At 43.5% G+C, this 20,298-nt stretch overlaps 1 protein-coding gene across 1 annotated transcript in view; it reads right to left on the reverse strand.

The window, feature by feature from the left end:
* The window catches only part of GALR1 (galanin receptor 1), a 329,018-nt gene extending 316,089 nt beyond the window's left edge, over positions 1-12,929 (reverse strand). Inside the window, exon 1 of the mRNA XM_066579473.1 lies at positions 12,060-12,929. Within this exon, the coding sequence (XP_066435570.1) occupies positions 12,060-12,734 (675 nt within the window). The 5' untranslated portion in view covers positions 12,735-12,929. The remainder of the gene's footprint in view (positions 1-12,059) is intronic.
* Positions 12,930-20,298: the final 7,369 nt, after the last annotated feature.

The following is a 20,298-nucleotide window of genomic DNA, read 5'->3' on the forward strand; positions in this document are numbered from 1 at the left end:
ACGGGCGCCAATGCCAGCAGAACGGGCAATGCCACTATGGCCTTTGATTGACAGCAGCAGTCACGTGGTGTCATTTTACAACAGAGACTGGGAGGACAACTGCAACACTGGATTGTCGGGGCTAAAGACAGGTAAGTATTGCTGGAGTTATTTTAACACATATGAACTCAACATTAAAATTTCATCTAGTAACCAGACAATCCCTTTAATAGAATTCTGTTCTGATTAGCCAAAGTAGTGGATGTATAGAAATACAGATGCACTCATAGCGGTAGTGTCCAGTATTGCCTTTAAGCTGCATGGTTACACCACCGCCCAGCTTCTCCTCTCGCCCAGAGACGTAACTTCAAGCTTCTGGGCCCCAATGCAAAACCTGTAACAGGGCCCCCAACTATAATGATTTATCCATAGTACTAGGCTTACTGTATAGAGAAGAGAGGCCTTATGGGCCCCCTAAGGCTCCTGGGCCCGGGTGCAACCGCATCCCCTATAGTTACGCCCTTGCTCTCACCCACACACTGAATGATCTTTGGGGATCCCTGGTGTAAAATCTGCACTTTACACATCATGTATGATCCTAGACTGCTAAATTATTAGAAGTGGTTCAGACAGCATGTATATGCCACAGAATTTCCATACAGACCCTTCACACTGAAATTTGGCTGTATTTACAGTAGGGTTAGGCTTAGGGTGAGTGAGTGAATGAATTAGAGCCAGACATATTGAGAAGTGAGGTTGAATGGGCCTTAAGAAGCATTGCTAATAACAAGGCAGAAGGAGATGACGGTATCCCAGCTGAACTGTTTAAAATCTTGAAAGATCATGCTGTCAAGGTAATGCATGCCATTTGTCAGCAAATATGGAAAACACAAGAATGGCCATCAGATTGGAAAAAAATATCCCCATACTAAAAAAGGGAAACACTAAAGAATGCTCTAACTATCGCACAGTGGCCCTTATCTCTCATGACAGTAAGGTAATGCTCAAGAACCTGCAAGGTAGAATCCAACAATTCATGGAGCAAGAGTTGCCAGATGTACAAGCCGGGTTCAGAAAAGTTGAGGAACTAGAGACCAAATTGCCAATATCTGCTGGATAATGGAGGCAGGCAGGAAATTTCAGAAAATCATCTATTTCTGTTTTATTGATTATTCTAAAGCCTTTGACTGTGTGGATCATAATAAATTGTGGCAAGTTCTTGGTGGTATGGGGATACCAAGTCACCTTGTATGCCTCCTGAGGAATCTGTATAACGACCAAGTAGCAACGGTAAGAACAGACTATGGAACTACAGATTCGTTTAAGATTGGGAAAGGAGTACAGCAGGGGTGTATACCCTCACCCTACATATTCAACTTGTATGCAGAACACATCATACGACGAGCGGGGCTTGATGAATCCAAGGCTGGAGTTAATGTTGCTGGAAAAATCATTAACAATCTTAGATATGCAGATGATACAACTTTGATGGCTGAAAGCAAGGAGGATCTGAGGAGCCTTATTACCGAAGCGAAAGAAGAAACTGCAAAAGCTGGGTTGCAGTTAAACATAGAAAAAAACAAGATTATGGCAACCAGATTGATTGACAACTGGCAAGTAATGGGAGAAAACGTGGAGGCAGTGACAGACTTCATATATCTAGGCCACAGATTACTGGAAACGTGGACTGCAGCCAGGAAATCAGAAGACGCTTACTTCTTGGGAGGAGAGCAATGACCAATCTGAATAAAATAGTCAAGAGCAGAGACATCACACTGACAACGAAGGTCCGCATAGTTAAAGAAATGGTATTCCCCATAGTAACCTATGGATGTGAGAGCTGGACTACAAGGAAGGCTGAGCGAAGGAAAATAGACGCTTTTTTGAACTGTGGTGTTGGAAGAAAATTCTGAGAGTCCCTTGGACCGCAAGAAGATCAAAGCAGTCCATACTTCAGGAAATAAAGCCGGACTGCTCACTGGAAGGAATGCTATTAAAGGCAAAACTGAAGTACTTTGGCCACATAATGAGAAGACAGGATACCTTGGAGAAGATGCTGATGTTGGGGAAAGTGGAAGGCAAAAAGAAGAGGGGCCGACCAAGGGCAAGATGGATGGATGATATCCTCCAGGTGACAGACTGGACCCTGGTGGAGTTGGAGGTGGTGACAGCCGACAGGAAGCTCTGGCGTGAGCTGGTCCACGAGGTCTCGAAGAGTCGAAAGCGACTGAACGAATAAACAACAACAACAACAGTAGCAGCAAAGGGGATGAGATTTTGAAAATCTTGTCCACAAGCTGCGGACATAATCCACGCAAAACCCGTGCAGAAATTGACATGCGATGGGGAATTTAATTGTCCGACAGCCTGCTTACTGTGAATGGAGGTGGGCAGGCCAGAACAATCCCCGGCCCTGCTTCACCTCCATTCACTAGCAATGTTCGTTTCTGTGTAAAAACACACTAACGATTATCGTTGGGACAACCAATGAGTACTCTGCGCCCAACAGGTCATTTCACGTAAAAGGGCTCTAATGTGAGCATGTATACAGGGAGTAGGCACAGACAGGGCTTAAACACATGAAAATCACAGCCGCATTACGGGACGAAACGAAGCCATTTTTCACTATGGGGATTCTCACGCATTAATAGTACAAAGATAGGACTTGCACTATCTTTCTGTCACATCGTTTTCCTACATGTGAGAAAGATGGGGCCGGACCTATCTTTCCATTTTTTTTTCAAGCTGGCGTGCAATAGCACAGAGTTTGAATAGTCAAAAAAATTATCTGGTTTATGCGCTTATACACTCTGTAGCGGCGAGCATATGCACCCATGTGCTTTTGCCCTGATTTGCAGACTCACTAGTCCAGACAGGATGTAAATTGCATTATCTCCTAAGATACTACATAGTAAGTTAATCAATATATGACTGTGCTCAGTGCAATCACCTTTATCCTTTGTAGCATAAGTCTTCTTACAGATTCCCTCTAAGCAGTTTTGATGGGGGTTATTTTGGTCATTTCTAACACCTTTTGAGTTATTTTTTTATGTGCGCATATTAGACATCAGACGTGATCGATAATTATGTTTGTGGCATCAACTCTGACATGTTGTGATCTGTTGGATTTTCTTCAATTGAAAAATATCCAAGGTAATCCTCTGGGAGCTAAATTTAGTTGTGGCACAAATCTTTCTCCTGTTCTTATCTCCAGGCTAATAGCTCTTACCTACTCTGATATAGTGTAACAAGCTCATCAACTAAGCGAGCAACCGCACTGAAGATGGGTTTTCAGCCTCTAAACATTAATACTCAATGTTTCCATTCACTAACAGCAAGCAGAAAACTTGATACAGCGATTAAAGCGGTTTACATAAACACAGATTTAGAAGTAAAGTTTCAGATTTACATGATAAAATGTTCTGTAACATTCCATTTGGATTTTTTAATTTCTCACACTTTTCAAGACCTTACCTTGTTGTCAGTGAATGGAATCATAACATGCAGAAATTAAAATGCTTCATATCAAAATAACACAGATGCAGCACTCATTAAAAAGATATGTTTGCATGTGTTTTGTTGTGTTTTTAGCTGTGGTGTTGCTACTTTTATAATACTGTAAAATAGTTGACACATTTTAATACATAAAAAGTTGCATAAAAACCTCTAAAAAAAATGCAACAAGAAAAATAAAATAATTAAATTAAACACATCCCAGCAGAGAGGGATAGCATATACTTAAAGGGATTGTCCCACTTCTAACATTGATGACCTATCCTCAACGAAGGTCATCAATCACTGATCAGCAAGGGTCCACTGCCCAAGATCCTCGCTGATTGGCTATTCCCCAATGCCACTCTTCTAATAAATGCAGTTGTTGTGTTGCTGGAAACTGACTGCTTCCCTTCCATTTACTTCAATGAGACTGAGCCTGCAGTGCAAAGCTGAGCCACTAAATAATGCCAGTCATGTGTTCTTTCTTCTGGCAGTGTGGAGAGTCGCCCACACCTGCAGTGCGTCTGTCTTCTTCGTGCAGTAACATGGGCGCATCGGCGCCAGTGTGACTGAGCCCTGAGTATTAACACCAATGAATACTATGAAAGCTGGATTTGAGTGAATGTCCTGTAATACTATAGCCCCCTTGCAGAGGTCACTGAAAGGGAAATGTCAGGCTGGCTGCGGCAAAATCAGCTGTTTACCAAAGGTGGCAAGAGTGGAACTCTTTGTACTGAGGCTGATTGCCTCAAGCCCTGCATTCTCAAAGGAGTTGTGCAACTTGGCACAACCCCGTTAAGGAACCATCTGTAATCAGCTGTTATTTCCAAATTCTACTACAGTGAGCCATACATGTTGGCCATTCAACTGACCATGTAGTACATGGACGGGTCAGGTCTGTCAGAGCAAGAGATGATCTGTTAGCACTTCAGCTAATGGAAGGGGTATCCAAGCAGGAGATATCTATATGCTCCAACAGACCATATGAAAAATGGCTATATTTATGAGGCAGCCCCCTTTTTAGTACATCCACATAGGACATAATTTCAGTGGAAAAAAATCCATCATGAATTTTTCCTGGTTTTGCAGTGATTTCTGCGGTGAGTCTTTGCTAAACGGAGTATGCATTGCATGCAGATTTTGTTGTGGATTTTGCTGACTTGTTAAAAGGTTGTACATTGATTTGAAGGAATGCTGCAATCCAATAGGTGGCGCTGCAGAGGTATTCTTCCATCTTCCTTATTTGCATAAATTACCCAGAGGGGCATGCATGGCCTTATAAGTCTCCTCACTCACCTCTCAGGTGTCTTCTCACACCCCCTCTGGGAGCTCTCCTTGGGGAGAGACCATGCCATCCGCTGACCCACTCCCCCTCTAGGTGTCTCCACACAGTTTTTGAGTGCTCTGACACAACACCCCTCCTGACCCACATTACAGGCATCTCACCAGCCAAACCAGAAACCTACTGCACACTTAGGAGGGGAAAACACCCTGAAACAGCTGTCCGTGTATAGATTTCTGGCTTTGTTTCCTATTCCCAACCATTGTTTTACAGACATGTTAAAAAGTCATACATTGATTTGAAGGAATGCTGGTATCCAGTAGGTGGCGCTGCAGATGTATTGTTCCATTTTCCTAATTTGCGTATTTTGCTGAAAACTCACTGTGTTTTTTAGAAATGGCAGGACATGCAGTTTACATAAGGCTTGTAGCCTAGAAATATGCTGCAAGCACCTAGACTTCCAGCTTATTTTCTTTTAATTTCTATGGAATATGTTCTTGTTGTCTGCCTGCTAAAAAAATACAAACTGGCTTCTAAAATGGTTTAATTAGGTGCAAATGTTTGTTTGTTTAAAGCGTTCATAATCTCCTACCAGCTGTAGCTACTTTTCTATGTATACACAGCTTTAAAAGTTTCTTGTATTATTTCCTTCATTAGGCATTCTTCTTGTTTTCAAATGAAGAAGAAAGCCTAAATGAAGAATGCCTGCTCTTTCCTCATGCTACTCCCTGATCTGGTTTTGCAGGCTACAAATTAGACATATTCCAGACATGACATAACGTGCATTCAATGCAATTTTATGGAAGATTGTCCACAATAACGTCACTCTAATATAATTTGAATTTTTCTGTTTCATTCATCCCCTGGCTTCAGTGTAATTTTAATATTCTGCCGATTGTTTTCCAATTTTGCCCTGTGGCAATGCATTACCTAAACCTTGTGAAAAGAGAAATTACACAAATATATGATTAAAGTTATTTTGCTTCATTGAATTGTTTGGAAACAATTGTAGCTATATAATGCAATATGATACAACATATCAAATATAAATAAATAAGTTACCATCGACAGACCAGAAAATTACTATGAAATTATAGGAAAAAGTAGAGGATAAATGTCACACTGCAAGTTCCAGGGAAGCAAATTGAGAGTTGGATCAAGATCACCCAAAGTTAAAGTCCTATTTATCCATGATTCAGTAGCAGATTATTAGATTAATACATAATAGAATTATTTTTTCCTAGAAGGCTAAAGTATTTTACCATTTTTTCATATGCTTCATGTCATTCACCACAGAAGTCAACCAATATGGAGCAATTTTAATTGGGGATCCTTATTCTAGAAGCTATGTGGAAGCAAATAAAAAAGTACTGTCGACTACCATTCTTTAGTTTGCAACAGTTGTGCACAGCACTGTAATAAATCTAACCTGCTATCTTTCAAATTCAACACTTCTCCACTAAAAAAGTACTAATTTAGAAATGCTGCTGAAAAAGAATATTATTACTCTGCATTCCTGTCTGCTAAGATTCCATATCGCAGTCTAATAGTAGTTTGAATGAGCAGAACCTCTCAGTTGTGGGAGAAGACATGGATCAATAACATGCTAGTGTCATTGATCAATGACATGCTGAGACTTGGCATCACAGAATAATAACATACTGTCAAAGTCCCATTTCAGAAAAGATTGAACACAACTGATATACTGTGCATTATACTTCACTCCTTCAAGGCAGAACAGTAGAAAACCGTAAACACTTGACACAATCTGGAGGTAAGATATTAACACATTATAAGAAACCTGTCACCATCATCTCACCCCTAAAACTAACTGGTAGGGGATGAAGAATCAATCACTTCCAATGCCCTCTTTTTTCCAAACAAGCGGATATACCTCCATAATTAGTCACAAAAATTACTGCTTGCCATATGCAAATGAGCAGAGAAGAGTCATCTGGCCAAGAAGAGTCACACTGACTTATAAACTCCCGAGCTAACTATATCCTTTTCTCTGGATAGACAGGGTTTATTGTGTAATGGGGGTTATGACAAGCTGTCTATCAAGAGAAAAGGGCTGTGGTTAGCTTGGCAACTCATAAATCAATGTGACTGTTCTTGGCCAGGTGAATCTTTTTTGCTCATCTGCATACAGTAAGCTATAGCTTTGGTACCTGATTGCGGAAGTACATGAGCTTGTTAGAAAATAGAGGGCATTAGAAGCAAATATTTTTCCATCCCTTAGCAGCCAGTTAGTTTTAGGGGTGAGATGGTAGTGACTGGTTCCCTTTAATACCTAGTAGAGCTACTTTTTTAGCTGTAAGAACTCACATAAGGAGATTTATATTACACTATTGACTTTTAAAGTTCACATGGTGGAGAAATCTAGAGTATGTTTCAAGTCTGACATATACACCGATTGTCAAAAACAAAATCAAGCACCTAGAAGGAGTTGTTGTTTTGAAGCAAAACTCGGCATGCAGTTACATCTCAGGCAGATATGCAAATGATTAGAGTTGTGGTGTGATTAGATGAATGCCACCTGTGACTCTAAAAGTATTTCCACCCTCGGCTTATAAAAAGCCTCTGAGAGGCTACTTGTGTGTAGTGACCTCCTTTTCCCATTGTGTAGAGCTTGTTGACCACTAGACATGCCTATACGATGCAGTCAAAGCAATTTTGTCCAGTTAACAGAGTTTGAGAGGGGGCACATTATTGAGATACAAGAAGCTGGATGGCTGTATACATGAATTGCTGAAAACGGCCATATATTATTGACTCAGGAGGGCAAACATGTGCACTACCTCAGCATGCAGGTAGCAAACCACCAAATGAGAAGCTAATTACACCTGTGGAGAACACCAATGAAACAGCCACTCACACAACCTCCTAACATAGAGGGGAGTGGCTTCTTGGCGTATACTCCCACACAGAGTAGATACAAAGTGTCATACCATTCTGATACATGTAGTGCACTACGAGGACCAACAACCTATTAATGACACCATAATAGTTCGGTGGGTTGCCCTGCACCTCAATAAGTGAACCACATTGGTACTGTCACCCTGGACTCCCCTGGCGTTTAACCCATTAAAGACCAGGCGCTGTAAATATACGGTGCCTGGTCCTGGGTTTAAAAGCCTGCCAATAGTAACATTTAAGCCTCCTGTCTCTGTAATCAATCAGAGGCAGGTTGGGTTATCAGCTGTTAGTAACAGCTGATAACCTGGAGAAGGCAGAAGGGTTTTTAAACACTTACTGCCTTTTCCTTTCCCGAGTACACAGCGCTCATTGAGCACTGTGTACTAGAAAGTGAAAGTAGAAGGGTTTCTTCCACTGCTGGAGCCAGGGGGTCATGTAACCGCCGGGGGGTCCGTCTACAGCAGAGCTAGGGGGGGTCATACTAGACCTGGCCAGCTCTGCCAGTGACTAATGTCACTACAGCGGTTGTTTTCCCCTGTAACTGGGGCTCCTATGGATGCCCCAGCAACAGTGGGAAAGTGTCAAATAAAAAAATATATATATGAATGTCCCCGAGAAGTCTTGGGGGACATAGATAGTAAAACATAATTACATACACAAGTGAATGAAAATTACAGAATACAACAACAATATATACATAAGAAAGAAAATAACACAAAGCTGATGCCAACCAAAACCATCGCCGTATGCGCCCTGTAAACCAAAACTTCTGTGACGTTTTAATGAATTTCCACTTGGGCCATTCTGACCAGATTATTAGGAGATGTTGGGACCAGTAGATGCATGATGCCATGCACACAAGGTGATCAGACTCAGGACGGCCTCAACAGACCGCCAGTAGAGAGGATCGTCTGATCATCTGACAAGCACGAGCAGATCCAACCGTTTTGTGGGCGCCATCCAGAGACAGGTGGCATCATCGTTACAAGCCCCCTGCTGAAACCATTGGCTGGAGCACATTTAGTCTGACGGTGCCCATTATGTGTACTACCTTTGACACAACATACCGTTGCTTCTGTTTGCAGTGGTATCATGAATGGTAAAACTGGACTACTACAGAGTGGAACCAGGGTATCTTCAGTGACAAATCCAAGTTTAGTTTGGGCACTAGCCTCGGCCGTGTTTGGATACCTAGGGGTAAGCTCCTCAATCCTCCCTTTGCTGGTGTGATGGTCTAGGGAACCATCGCATATAACAGTCAGTCACCCCTATTACTTGTACAAGGGACAATGACAGCTGAGGGATATGTTCAGGATATCCTGCAGCCACATGTGTTTCTCTCATGGCAGAGCTTTCAAGAGGCATATTCCAGCAGGATAATGCTCGGCTTAACACAGCAAGAGTGTCACAGGGTTGTCTCCACAACATTGCCACACTTCTGTGGCCTGCCAGGCCACAGATTGATTGCCAATAGACATTGTATGGGACCATCTGTGATGCCAACTTTGATAACCTACGAGTTTTCACGATCTAGGAGTTCAGTTACAGCACATGTGGACCAATATGCCGCAGGATGGCATATAGTACCTATATGCCTCCATGCCTGCCCATATCACATATTGCTTCCAAGTTAGAGGTGGTTCAACAGGGTACTAGAGCTTCCCTTCAAGTGCAATCACACATATAAAGTTTCATTCCATTCCAAGAATCCCTAGGTGCTTGATTTTTTTACAATGAGTGTACATATTACTAATGGAGCTCTGCTAAATGGTGGTGCAAATATCAGGCAACTTATATTATACACTGGCAGGGCTGTTTCTGCCGACATGCTAAAGGAACAACTGTTATGTGTAATCATAAATATGCAAAACAGCAGCTCAATAGTAAACAGCAGTATTTGAGTACACCAGTACACAGCAGTAGTAAACTACTCCAATCCAAGCCTCATCACCCACAATAATATATTTCTAAAAGGGAAGATGCAAGAATATAGAGAAGACTCCAGTAGTCACTGAAATACTTCTTTTGAAGCTTATACCTATCTCATTCCCTATAATCAGTATGGACTGTAACTTCCTTTTTATCCAAGCTTATCATCCTTTGCAAGCTACACATTTAACCCTTTTGTATTAACTTATAACCATTTGAGATTTATAAATCCCTTCATCTTCTCTTGCCTGGAGGTTTGGCTCTCCAGTTTGACAGCATCTTTAAGTCTGCAGCTGAGTTTTGGGAAATGTTATACCGTACTTGCAATATGTCACTCTGACACCTAGTAACTTCTAGGGATAAATACTAAGCTTATAACATTTGTATTAGAATTCATAAGGAATGAACAGATGCTTGCACGCCTTATAGGTTTTTCTTTTCAAGAAAAAGACACTATTTTTAAAGTCTTTTTCTAACTTGGACAACGTCTTCTCGTTATAAAGATCTGATGATAAGCTGGTCACCTAGTGATCAGTTGTAAACTGTGGGGGGAACACAGTTGCAAATGTCAAATTCAGCCTTAGTGCTGCAGCCGAGGATAATGTAGCATCATAATGTTCTCATTGAAATCTATGGGTTATCCATGTAATGTACAGACATGCTGGGTTTTCCAGAGTGAGAGACCATCTATGCAGCAGCTCTCTGATCTGGCTAATAGGTGACAGTTACGAACATGAACCCCCTCTGTTATCCCAAAACTCACTTATTGAAAATTGATTTTCCTACCCAGACAACTTCTTTAACAATTCCTTATCTCTATAAAAGCAACAGATGTAAGGATTTATATTTCCATAATTCATGTCTACCTAGTATAACTCAGAGCTTTAGGATTGCCATACACCTTATATTAAAATTGTCCAATCCTGACGCTCTCTGCAGGACCATCAGACCATCTACTGTGACTTCCCCAAATGACAGATGTCAGGAGAAAAAAAGGATTGCATTTTAACAGGTCTGATCAATTTGTCCTCAGGGCAGATAAGCCACTACTAAAGAAGTCTGCCAGCAGCTTACTCCCCTCTCCTCATTTTGAACACATGGCCAGGTAAAGCGTGTATATGTATGAGGGTCAGGGGAAAATAGCTATCAGTTCAAGGAGCGTTCAGTTGACCAAAGTCTAATGTGTATGACAAGCCTAACTCTAATACCAGATTATACATTTTTAATATACTGTGGTAGATAATAGTGTAGCATTCAGGTCAGTGACTATACATATACAGCACCATGGCTCAGGGGTTAGCCTGTTGCCTTTCCAGTGCTGGGGTCCTGGCTTTGAATCCCACCAAGGACAACATGTGCATAGAGTTTGTGTGTTGCTTCAAGGTACTCTGGTTCCCCCAACCACCTACCCCCACTCCAAACACATACAGATAGGGGAATATAGATTATGAGCCCCAATGGGGACAGAATCCAATATCAAGTGATCTAAAGTGCTGCACAATATGTATGTGCTATATAAATAAAGATGCTTGTATACATAATTGTCAATTGATGTACACATAAATCCCTATGCATGTATTCCACATCCATGTACTAGACTTTATTCTAGCCACCCAAAGTAAAAAAATAACGCTTAAAACATCTTACCAGCATATGTATGGTTTTCACAGCTATAGCAAACTGAGTAAGATATAGCAGAGACTGGGTTGTCTTTATATAACACATGGAGATACAGTATTACATTGTATCATTTATGGTTTTACCCAGGACTGCAAGTAACCCTCCTGCAGAAAGTTATCATAATACACACCAACACAGCCCTAAAGAGTTAAAAACAGATATGCTACATTCATCTATATTCCCAGTGAGTTACTTTATTTTATAGGTTACTTATAAAGTGTCTTTTTCTCATTTAGCACCAGCCAAGGTTGCCTATCGATAATCTCTCACACTTTACAATGATTACAGCATTGGTGCACAGGAGAGATTTAAGTAAATGATTATCGTATTTCTATGCTGCTTGTCAACAGGTTGTAGAGGATATGCAGTCAATAGAGACAACCACTGGGGACAGGTGAAGAATCTTCAATGCATAGAAACTTAATTGATTCATACTCTTGACTGTGCACACTAATACCCTTATACAGAAGCAACAGGTGTAATGACAATGCTGGTAAAGAGAGTGCAGGCTCCCTCATAGGATTGTGTGCTCGCATAGAAAGTAATTGTAGCAAGTATTGTTGAACTTGGAATAATAAGTGTTAGGATGGGTTCATAATATATATGTACCATCACCAGCTCTATGGATATATATGTATAGTTATTGCTTGTAGATAACTTGGACACCTGCTATCTCTTTAGCTTTGCGTGCTATAAACCTGTATGCAGCTTCCTTGAAACAACACTTTGTTCAACAGACATGATGTGCAAACATACGACTATTTCACGGAATTACCTTGGCATAGCAGAAAGAAATGAGAAGCAGAGGGAGCAGGTATCCAAACACAAAGGTACATACAACATAAATCTTCTTCTGCTTCTGGTTTGGCCAAAGCTCCCAACAGAAGGTCTGGTTGTTGCCCCTATGGATGAGTCGTTGGTTATAGGCAACAGGACAAGCCATTGCAATGGATAAAATCCAGATGAGGATGACTCCAAGCAGGGCATTCCTTGAAATACGAATAGAAGAAGATCTCCTGGAGTGCACTATAGCTACATAGCGATCAACTGACATAGCTGAGAGGGTGAAGATGCTCACCAGCATGGATACAGTGAAGAAGTAATGAATGAACTTGCAGATAAATTCTCCAAGTACCCAGTTTGGCAAGATATAGACAGTGGACTGGAACGGGATACAGAACAGAAGGTAAGCAAGGTCAGCAATACTCAAGTTCAGGATGAAGATGTTGGTGGTGCTTCTAGGCTTGCCAGGTTTGTTTCTTGCCAATACTGTAATAACCAATGAGTTGCCCAGGACTCCCAGTGCAAATATAATGCCAAACACTACCAAAGTAATAACATTGTCTATGCCAATACCCAAGAGAGGCTTTACAGATGGTTGCTCATCAGATCCATTAGTTTCCAGGATGAACCCCTCACTTTTGTTCACCACCTCTGTAATGTGATCCATGTCTTCAGCCAGTGAGATAGACAGGCACTGTTCAGCACTTCTCTCTGTGCCCTCCAAAGTCTCAGTATATAAGGAAGAGAGCAAGAGATGAAGAAGTGCAGGTGAGGGCAAGATAAGAAAGAGCAGTAAGTTCAGTTAGTCGAAGCAAGCAGGACAGCGAGCAAGGTGCAGGCAGCAGTTCTCTGCTTCCTCTTGTGTGACTGCTCCTCTCTGCCTGAGCCCTCACCTCCTCCCTTATGTTCTATCAGCTGACGATACTCAAGCTGCTTTCTTATTCGTCCAGTTTCTTATTCAGGGCTGAAGTTGATTTGTTTTTCACTAGAAATATATGATTGTTTTTTGATGTTTCAGTAATTAAGGGGAATTTATAATAATATATTACATTAAGTTAAGTGCACAGACGACATTTAAGTTGAAAGCAGCCTGGTATCACAGTAAATTATCACAAAACACGCATCAAAGTGGGCAAATGAGAGTGTGATTTATGAAGGCTGATCGCCTTTAGGCCACTGATTTCAAACTGCGGAAACACATAAAAGGATGGTTTGCAGACAATTCAGTTAAATGCAAGCTAGCTCAAATGGGTTCTGGCTATACAAACTGGCATCAAAGTTGGTAGATGGACATTTTTTACTGCTTTTAATAAGCAATAGGCGTTTGCAATGGAGTAATGACTTTAGGCCACTGATTTCACATTAGGGCAGGCTCACAAAAGTGTAATTTAATTGCGTACTACGCACGCGACGTAAGCGCGCCTAATATGCGGTGAATGGATCCAATGAAAGTACATTGATTTTTATAGATCCATTCACATTTGTTTGTATATGTTGCATACAATACACATGTAAAAAAGAACACAGCATGTGGTCTTTTACCGTATATTATGTGCGATATAGCGCTATTGTTCTCTATGCACGTATAATAAACGCTGTACATACGCGATTACATTGCGTATGTGCGGCGTTTATATATACCGTCGCTAAGGGTGCATTCAGATGAGCGTATATCGGCTGGGTTTTCACACCCAGCCGATATACGGCGTCTCTCTCTGCAGGGGGAGGAGACTGGAAGAGCCGGGAGCAGTGCTCTGAGCTCCCGCCCCCTCTTTGCCTCCTCTCCACCCCTCTGCACTATTTTCAATGAGGAGAGGCGGGATGGGGTGGAGCTAATTCCCAGAACTCGAGCGTTTTATCATGGCTATTTTGCCGCGATAAAACGCTGGCCAAAAATCACGACCATCTGAAGCATTGGATTCCAATGCACTTGTTCAGATGGGCAATTTTTTGGTGCATAAAATCAGATGGCCAGAAAAGACGGTGCGCATTCCAGCCGGCTGCTTTCACGCTGACTGGAAAAGATAGGTCTCGACCTATCTTTTGTTGGAATATGTCGACCGGTCCCATAGACTCCTATGGGAGCCTATGAGAGCTGCCGGAAAAGGGAAGAGGGAGGGAATTTAGCAGCGACCCTGCTAAACCCCCCCCCCCTCTCCGCCCCTTGCCGGCTGCCAGCAAAAGGAGGGGGCGGGACGGGGGTGGGAAATTAGCACACTAGCTCTGATAAGCTCCCACTCCCTCCCTTTGCCAGCAGCCGGCAAGGGGGCGAAGAGGGCAAGGGAAGGGGGAGGAAGTTTAGCAGAGCTTAATTCTCTCCTCTCGCCCGACTGTATTCTGGGCTGCAGTGTATACAAGCCGCAGCATGGCCATCTGAATGGCCATTAAAACAGGTAACTTGGTCGCGGCTGCCTCACGTGCATGCAATGTTTGGCCGCGCCTGGGTCGGCAGAAAATCGCAGCGTTCGTGTGAAGGAGCCCTAAAGTTGAATTTAGCATGAATACTGGTATGAAGGTGGGCAAACAGTTGCTATGTACTTATTTAAATAAGTAACTGGTGTTTTCAAAAGGTAAAATAACTTCGGGCCACTGATCTCACATTGACATGACATGGATAGGGATTAAAATCATTCAAGCCAATGGACTTAAAGGGGTTGTCCGGCCACACAGGGTAAAAATTTTTATAATGCTGCTGCTTCCCTTTCAGTAAGGATAGTAACACACAGCATACAGGGGCTCAAACCGGCCGGCAGATCAGCTGCAATGTCAGTTTCTTACCTTAGATTCTGATCTTCACTGCAGCTTTCAAAGATGGCGCCTCTGTGCTGCCTTCTCACATGCTCTGCGCTCTCCCTCTTCTGTGTGCGCGCTCCCGATGGTAGTAAGAGACATGAAAAGGCAGGATTTCCCTCAGCTCACGTCCTAGCCCCGCCCATGACACGCCCACCTCTATTGAACTGCTCTACAGTCTCTGCCCGCCCAGGCCCCGCCCCCTGCTGCATACTATACTCAGAGGGGTTGTAGCCAGGGGACACTTATACACTCATGGTTCACGATAAAATCCTGGCATGAGTGTATAGTGAATGGAGAGGGGCTGGGGAGAGCCGAGAGAGAACTCTCCTGCAGCCTCCTACTGCAAGGCTACCTACTGCCCCCCCCCCCCCACCCTGCTAAAGTAAAGTAAAACAAAACATTTCCCCACACACACATGCCCTCATAGTGCCCCTCCCCCTTACAATGACCCCCCCCCCCACTTCTGTCAGCCGGGTCCCTGCACACACACACACATCACTGCACCCCCCCCCCCCTGCACACATCCATCCATCCATCCATCCATCTCTCCCTCTCCACCCCCCCTCCCTTCCCCCGGGACTTCTGACAGCCGGGTCTCCAGACAACACGAACACACACACACATCACTGCACCCCCCCTCCCCCCTTGCACACATCCATCCATCCATCTCTCCCTCTCCACCCCCCCCCCCCCCCGAGAGCCCGCCCCTCCACTCATTCTTACCTTGGAGATGAAGAGCCAGCAGCCACGCCTCCCCTGCAGGCAGAACTGAGCTTCCCAGCGGCTGAAGTTCTTCTGCACATGCGCAGAGCTGTGCTGGAGAAGCGTGTCCCCGTCGTCCCGACAAGAAGAGGACAAGAGACTTGTCGGAACCCATGGCAACCGAGGAGCAACACAGGGGGGGCATCGTAATAGGTAAGTGAATAACTTCTGTTTGCCTAATTTACAATGCACAATGTATATTACAAAGTGCATTGTAATGGGCAAACAGAAGTAATGAGACCTAATGTTTATGGCCGGACAACCCCTTTAAATACTGGCACCAAAATGGGCTGATGGACACTTTTACTGTTTTGAATAAGCAACAAGTGTTTTAAAAGGGTTAAATTAGTTTAAGCTATTGATCTCACACTGCTAAAACCCTGACAGGGATGACCCACATCAAAGTTATTTGGTTCCAGACTGATACAAATGGGTTCTGATTAGAGATGAGCGAGCGTACTCGATAAAGCAAACTACTCGAGCGAGTAGTGCCTTATGTGAGTACCTGCCCGCTCGTCCGGGGAGCGGCGGGAGGGAGCGGGGAGGAGGAACGGGGGGGGGGGGAGGGGGAGATCTCTCTCTCACTCTCTTCCCCCCACTACCCCGTGCTCACTCCCGCAACTCACCGCTCTCCCCCGCCGCTCCCGAATCGAGCGGGCAGGTACTCGCATAAGGCACTACTCGCTCGAGTAGTTTGCCTTAGCGATTACGCTCGCTCATATCTAGTTCTGATCAATAAAACTGAGATTAATTTGTGATGATTATTTAGCGATTTAAATAACTAAAGGATGTTTACAAAGGGTTAAATGAGTTTGGCCCTTTAATCCCCCACTGCCAACTCACCAAAGTGGTTTGGGGCATTAATACTGGCATCAAAGTAAGCAGATTGCCGCTATATGCAGATATGAGCAGGTAACCATAAAAGGCCCCATCTGCCTGCTCTGATGCCAACATTCATGCCCAAAACTACCTTGGATCAGCTTGGAGTTGCATGATTTGAATGCCAGGCATGACTATCTAGATGTTGGCAGTGTGATATCAATGAGCCAAAGCCTTTAAACCATTTGAAAATACCTGAGCGCCTGAACACAGGAAAAGTCATACATATGAGGTAGTGCTGGGGGATTAATCAAAATAATTCAATTAATTTGCCATCTCAATCAAGTTTACTCTGAATCGTGAAATCGATATTACTGCAGCACCAGTGGGCGAGTCTAATATCTGAACTGAGCGGAGGAGGCAGCTGCACAGGACAGCAGGGACTCAGAGGCCAAGGGGCTGAACCATGGGCGTAACTATAGAGGGTGCAGGGGATGCGGTTGCACCCGGGCCCTGGAGCCTTAGGGGGCCCATAAGGCCTCTCTTCTCCATATAGGGAACCCAGTACTATGAGTAAAGCATTATAGTTGGGGGCCCTGTTACAGGTTTTGCATCGGGGCCCGGGAGCTTCAAGTTATGCCTCTGGGCTGAACGCAGATCCAGTGAAGATTAAGGGGGAAAAAAAGATGTGGATTGCTCTGTATCATAACACTCCAGCTTCTCAGCTAAGAGCTCATTCACATGGGCGTCAAAATCGCGCAGAAGTTAGCCGCACGAAAAAAAAAATTGCGGCTAACTGCGCAAGAAATCAAGTGAATAGACTTTCCGCCAGACTCATTAGCATTAAATTCGCCCATTCACACGATCAAGCAGCGTGTTGCCAAAAAAATGCACTGCGGAGAGAGAGATATTTTTATTTCCTCTGGCCAGCACAAAACCTTCACTACACTACACAGAGTACACACATACAATGGGATGTTTAGCTTCAGGGCTCTTTCACACGAGCGTACATTGGCTGCCATTTTCACGGCTCGCCAATATACGCTACGTTCTGATGCATTGGATTCCAATGCATCAGATCACATGGCCGTATTCCTGCAGCGTAAAAACGCCCGGACGCTTTCACACCAGGCCAAAAAGATAGTCCTCAAACTATCTTTCCGGCTGAAATATGTTGGCAGCTGCATAGACTGCTATGGGAGCCAATGACAGTGGCCGGAGAAGGGAGGTGGGAGGGAGTTTAGCAGCGTGACTGTATTAACGGGTGAGAATCCTGCTAGTGAAAATGAAACCATTGAAATCCACTGAAATCAATGATTCAGTATTGTCCTGTTATGCGGCCATGATTTTCACGGCAGCATAATGGGACAAACACACGCCCATCTGTTTAAGCCCCTATGGTGATAGCACGTGTTAGAACAGATTGGTGCCAAATAGACCCCATTGACTATAATGGAATCCATCTAGCTTCCAGTATTTTGCTAACATTTTCATTTTGTGCCAGGTCTGGACCAGGGCCTCTGAATAGGGCCTCCGAATCAGACATGAATGGCCATTTACCCTATGGAACACCACTGGTATTTTTCTCTTTCCAGGTGTGCACTGCCACAAGGTTATAGGCACATGGGTTTTTGGTGCAGATCTACATCAAAACCCACATGTATTACCTGCGGATTTTGAAACAGATTTTCAGCAGATTTTATCCTTTGCATTGCAAAGAGTGAAATCCACAGCAAATAATTGACATGTCATGGATTTAGAGCAACTTCAGATGAGCATATACACAAATATGCTCATCCGAACGCAACAAATGTATGCAGTGAATGAGGTTCATTTCTGCTCGTGTCTGCGCATAGTCCTCTACATTTATGTGCATGCAGGCCGGTTCACATGCACATGCATGGTACACCCCAATTTAAATAGCTGTTCAGCCTAATGAGGTCTAGATGTGTTTTTTCACACTCTTTTTCACACAATTTCACAATGTATTGCACATGTTCTTGCATTTTCAGCACGCATTTGGCACATCTATGGGGCCTGTGGTGCAGGAAAATAGAGCAGGTCTTATTTTTTTATGTGAGTGCACAAATACCTCCGTCTGAAGCCGCCCTTAGAATCCGCAATGCATTTCAATTCTGTGGATTCAGTGTGGTCATTTTCCTTCCTCTATTTTTGTGCGCATATGCATGCGTGTCGGCAGATTTTAATGTACTTTTTGCAAGTAGGGCAGGGCTTTTTGCACATGGGACACTACCGCACCCCAATTTAAAAGGATATTTAACCTAATGAGGTGTGGATGTGTTCTGTTCTCCGTGGTATTGTGCTGTATTTCGCCCATCCAGTTGTGTATGGTGTGCACATTTGCGCACCCCCTATAGGCTTCTGTGGGGTCCTTTGATGTGCAAATGTGCACAAAATAGGATATGTTACATTTTTTTGCGTGCACAGGATTTTTTTGTATGCATGGAAGTTTCTTTCACAGATCTGGCAGCAAAATACCACAGCCCTTTTTCTTCAGGCTAAAAGCCGGGCAGATGAAGCAGGAAGCGAACAGACTTCATTATAGTCAATAAAGGCAGTTTGGCGCTGTTCAGTCCTGTCATAAGACAAACGCTTGCCCAGAGGGATTCCTTTTTGCTGCTCCCAAACTAAGCAGGAAAATGGAACTCCCACCGCAGATGTGAAACCACCCTCATTCTTTTACGGAATCTTCCTCTGTGCACTCGGGCTCTTTTCTGCATCATTACTCCTTTCCACACTACGTCTCGTGATCTTCCTTAAAGCCTACAGTATGTATCACTGTATCCGTGGACACAGAGGCGTAACTTGAAGCTCCCGGGCCCCAATGCAAAACCTGTAACAGGGCCCCCAACTATAATGCTTTACTTATAGTACTGGGTTCCCTATATGGAGAAGAGAGGCCTTATGGGCCCCCTAAGGCTCCTGAGCCCGGGTGCAACCGCATCCCCTGCATCCTCTATAGTTAAGCCCCTGCGTGGACAGCCCTTACATGAGGGCAATGTCCCTACGTAGACCACAAGACTCTCCCTTTGCATCACACTACCAGTTATTTACAATCTACCATCTTCTGTTTTCTTAAAGAGACATTACAACTATATCGCAAAAAATTGCAACAGATAAAATGCAAAAAATAATGGGACTACTGATGCCACCCCTTACAATTGTGCACGAAGGTCCATAAAGACATAGGGTCAAATTTATGAAACTGCCCAAAAGAAAGTATTTTTATTTCCTACAGCAACCAATCACCATGCAGCTTTCATTTTACAAAAGCAATTAAGGAAATCAAAGCTGTGATGTGATTGGACAGTTTTTCTTTTTTTCAGACAACTTCATAAATCTTCCCCTTAGTGAATTTGGTGTGGAGGACCTCGAGTGCCCAATAAATAGACCTGACTTCAACACCAATAAGCGCATTTGAAATGTATTGTAACACTGATTGCGAGTCAGATCTCCTCATTCAACATCATACATGCTCTTTTAGGGTTCTTTTACATGAGCTTATATCGGCTGGCCGATTTACGCTATGATCTGATGCATTGGATTCCAATGCATCAGATCACATGGCTGTATTCCGGCGACATAAAAGTGCCCGGCTGGCCAATACAGTGCTGGGTGCTTTTACGTCGAACAGCAAAGATAGTCCTGAATCTATCTTTCAGCCCGGAATACGTCGTCTGCTGCATTGACTTCTATGGGAGCCAATGATAGCGGCCGGAGAAGGGAGGTGGGAGGGAGTTTAGCAGCATGGCTGTTAAACTAACTTCCCCTTCTCTCCTCCCTTCCAACTGTTTGCATTGGGAGTGGCGGAGCTAAGCTCCGCCTCGTCCTGCCTT

This window comes from Eleutherodactylus coqui, chromosome 9 (assembly GCF_035609145.1).
Source record: "Eleutherodactylus coqui strain aEleCoq1 chromosome 9, aEleCoq1.hap1, whole genome shotgun sequence".
Taxonomy (NCBI): domain Eukaryota; kingdom Metazoa; phylum Chordata; class Amphibia; order Anura; family Eleutherodactylidae; genus Eleutherodactylus; species Eleutherodactylus coqui.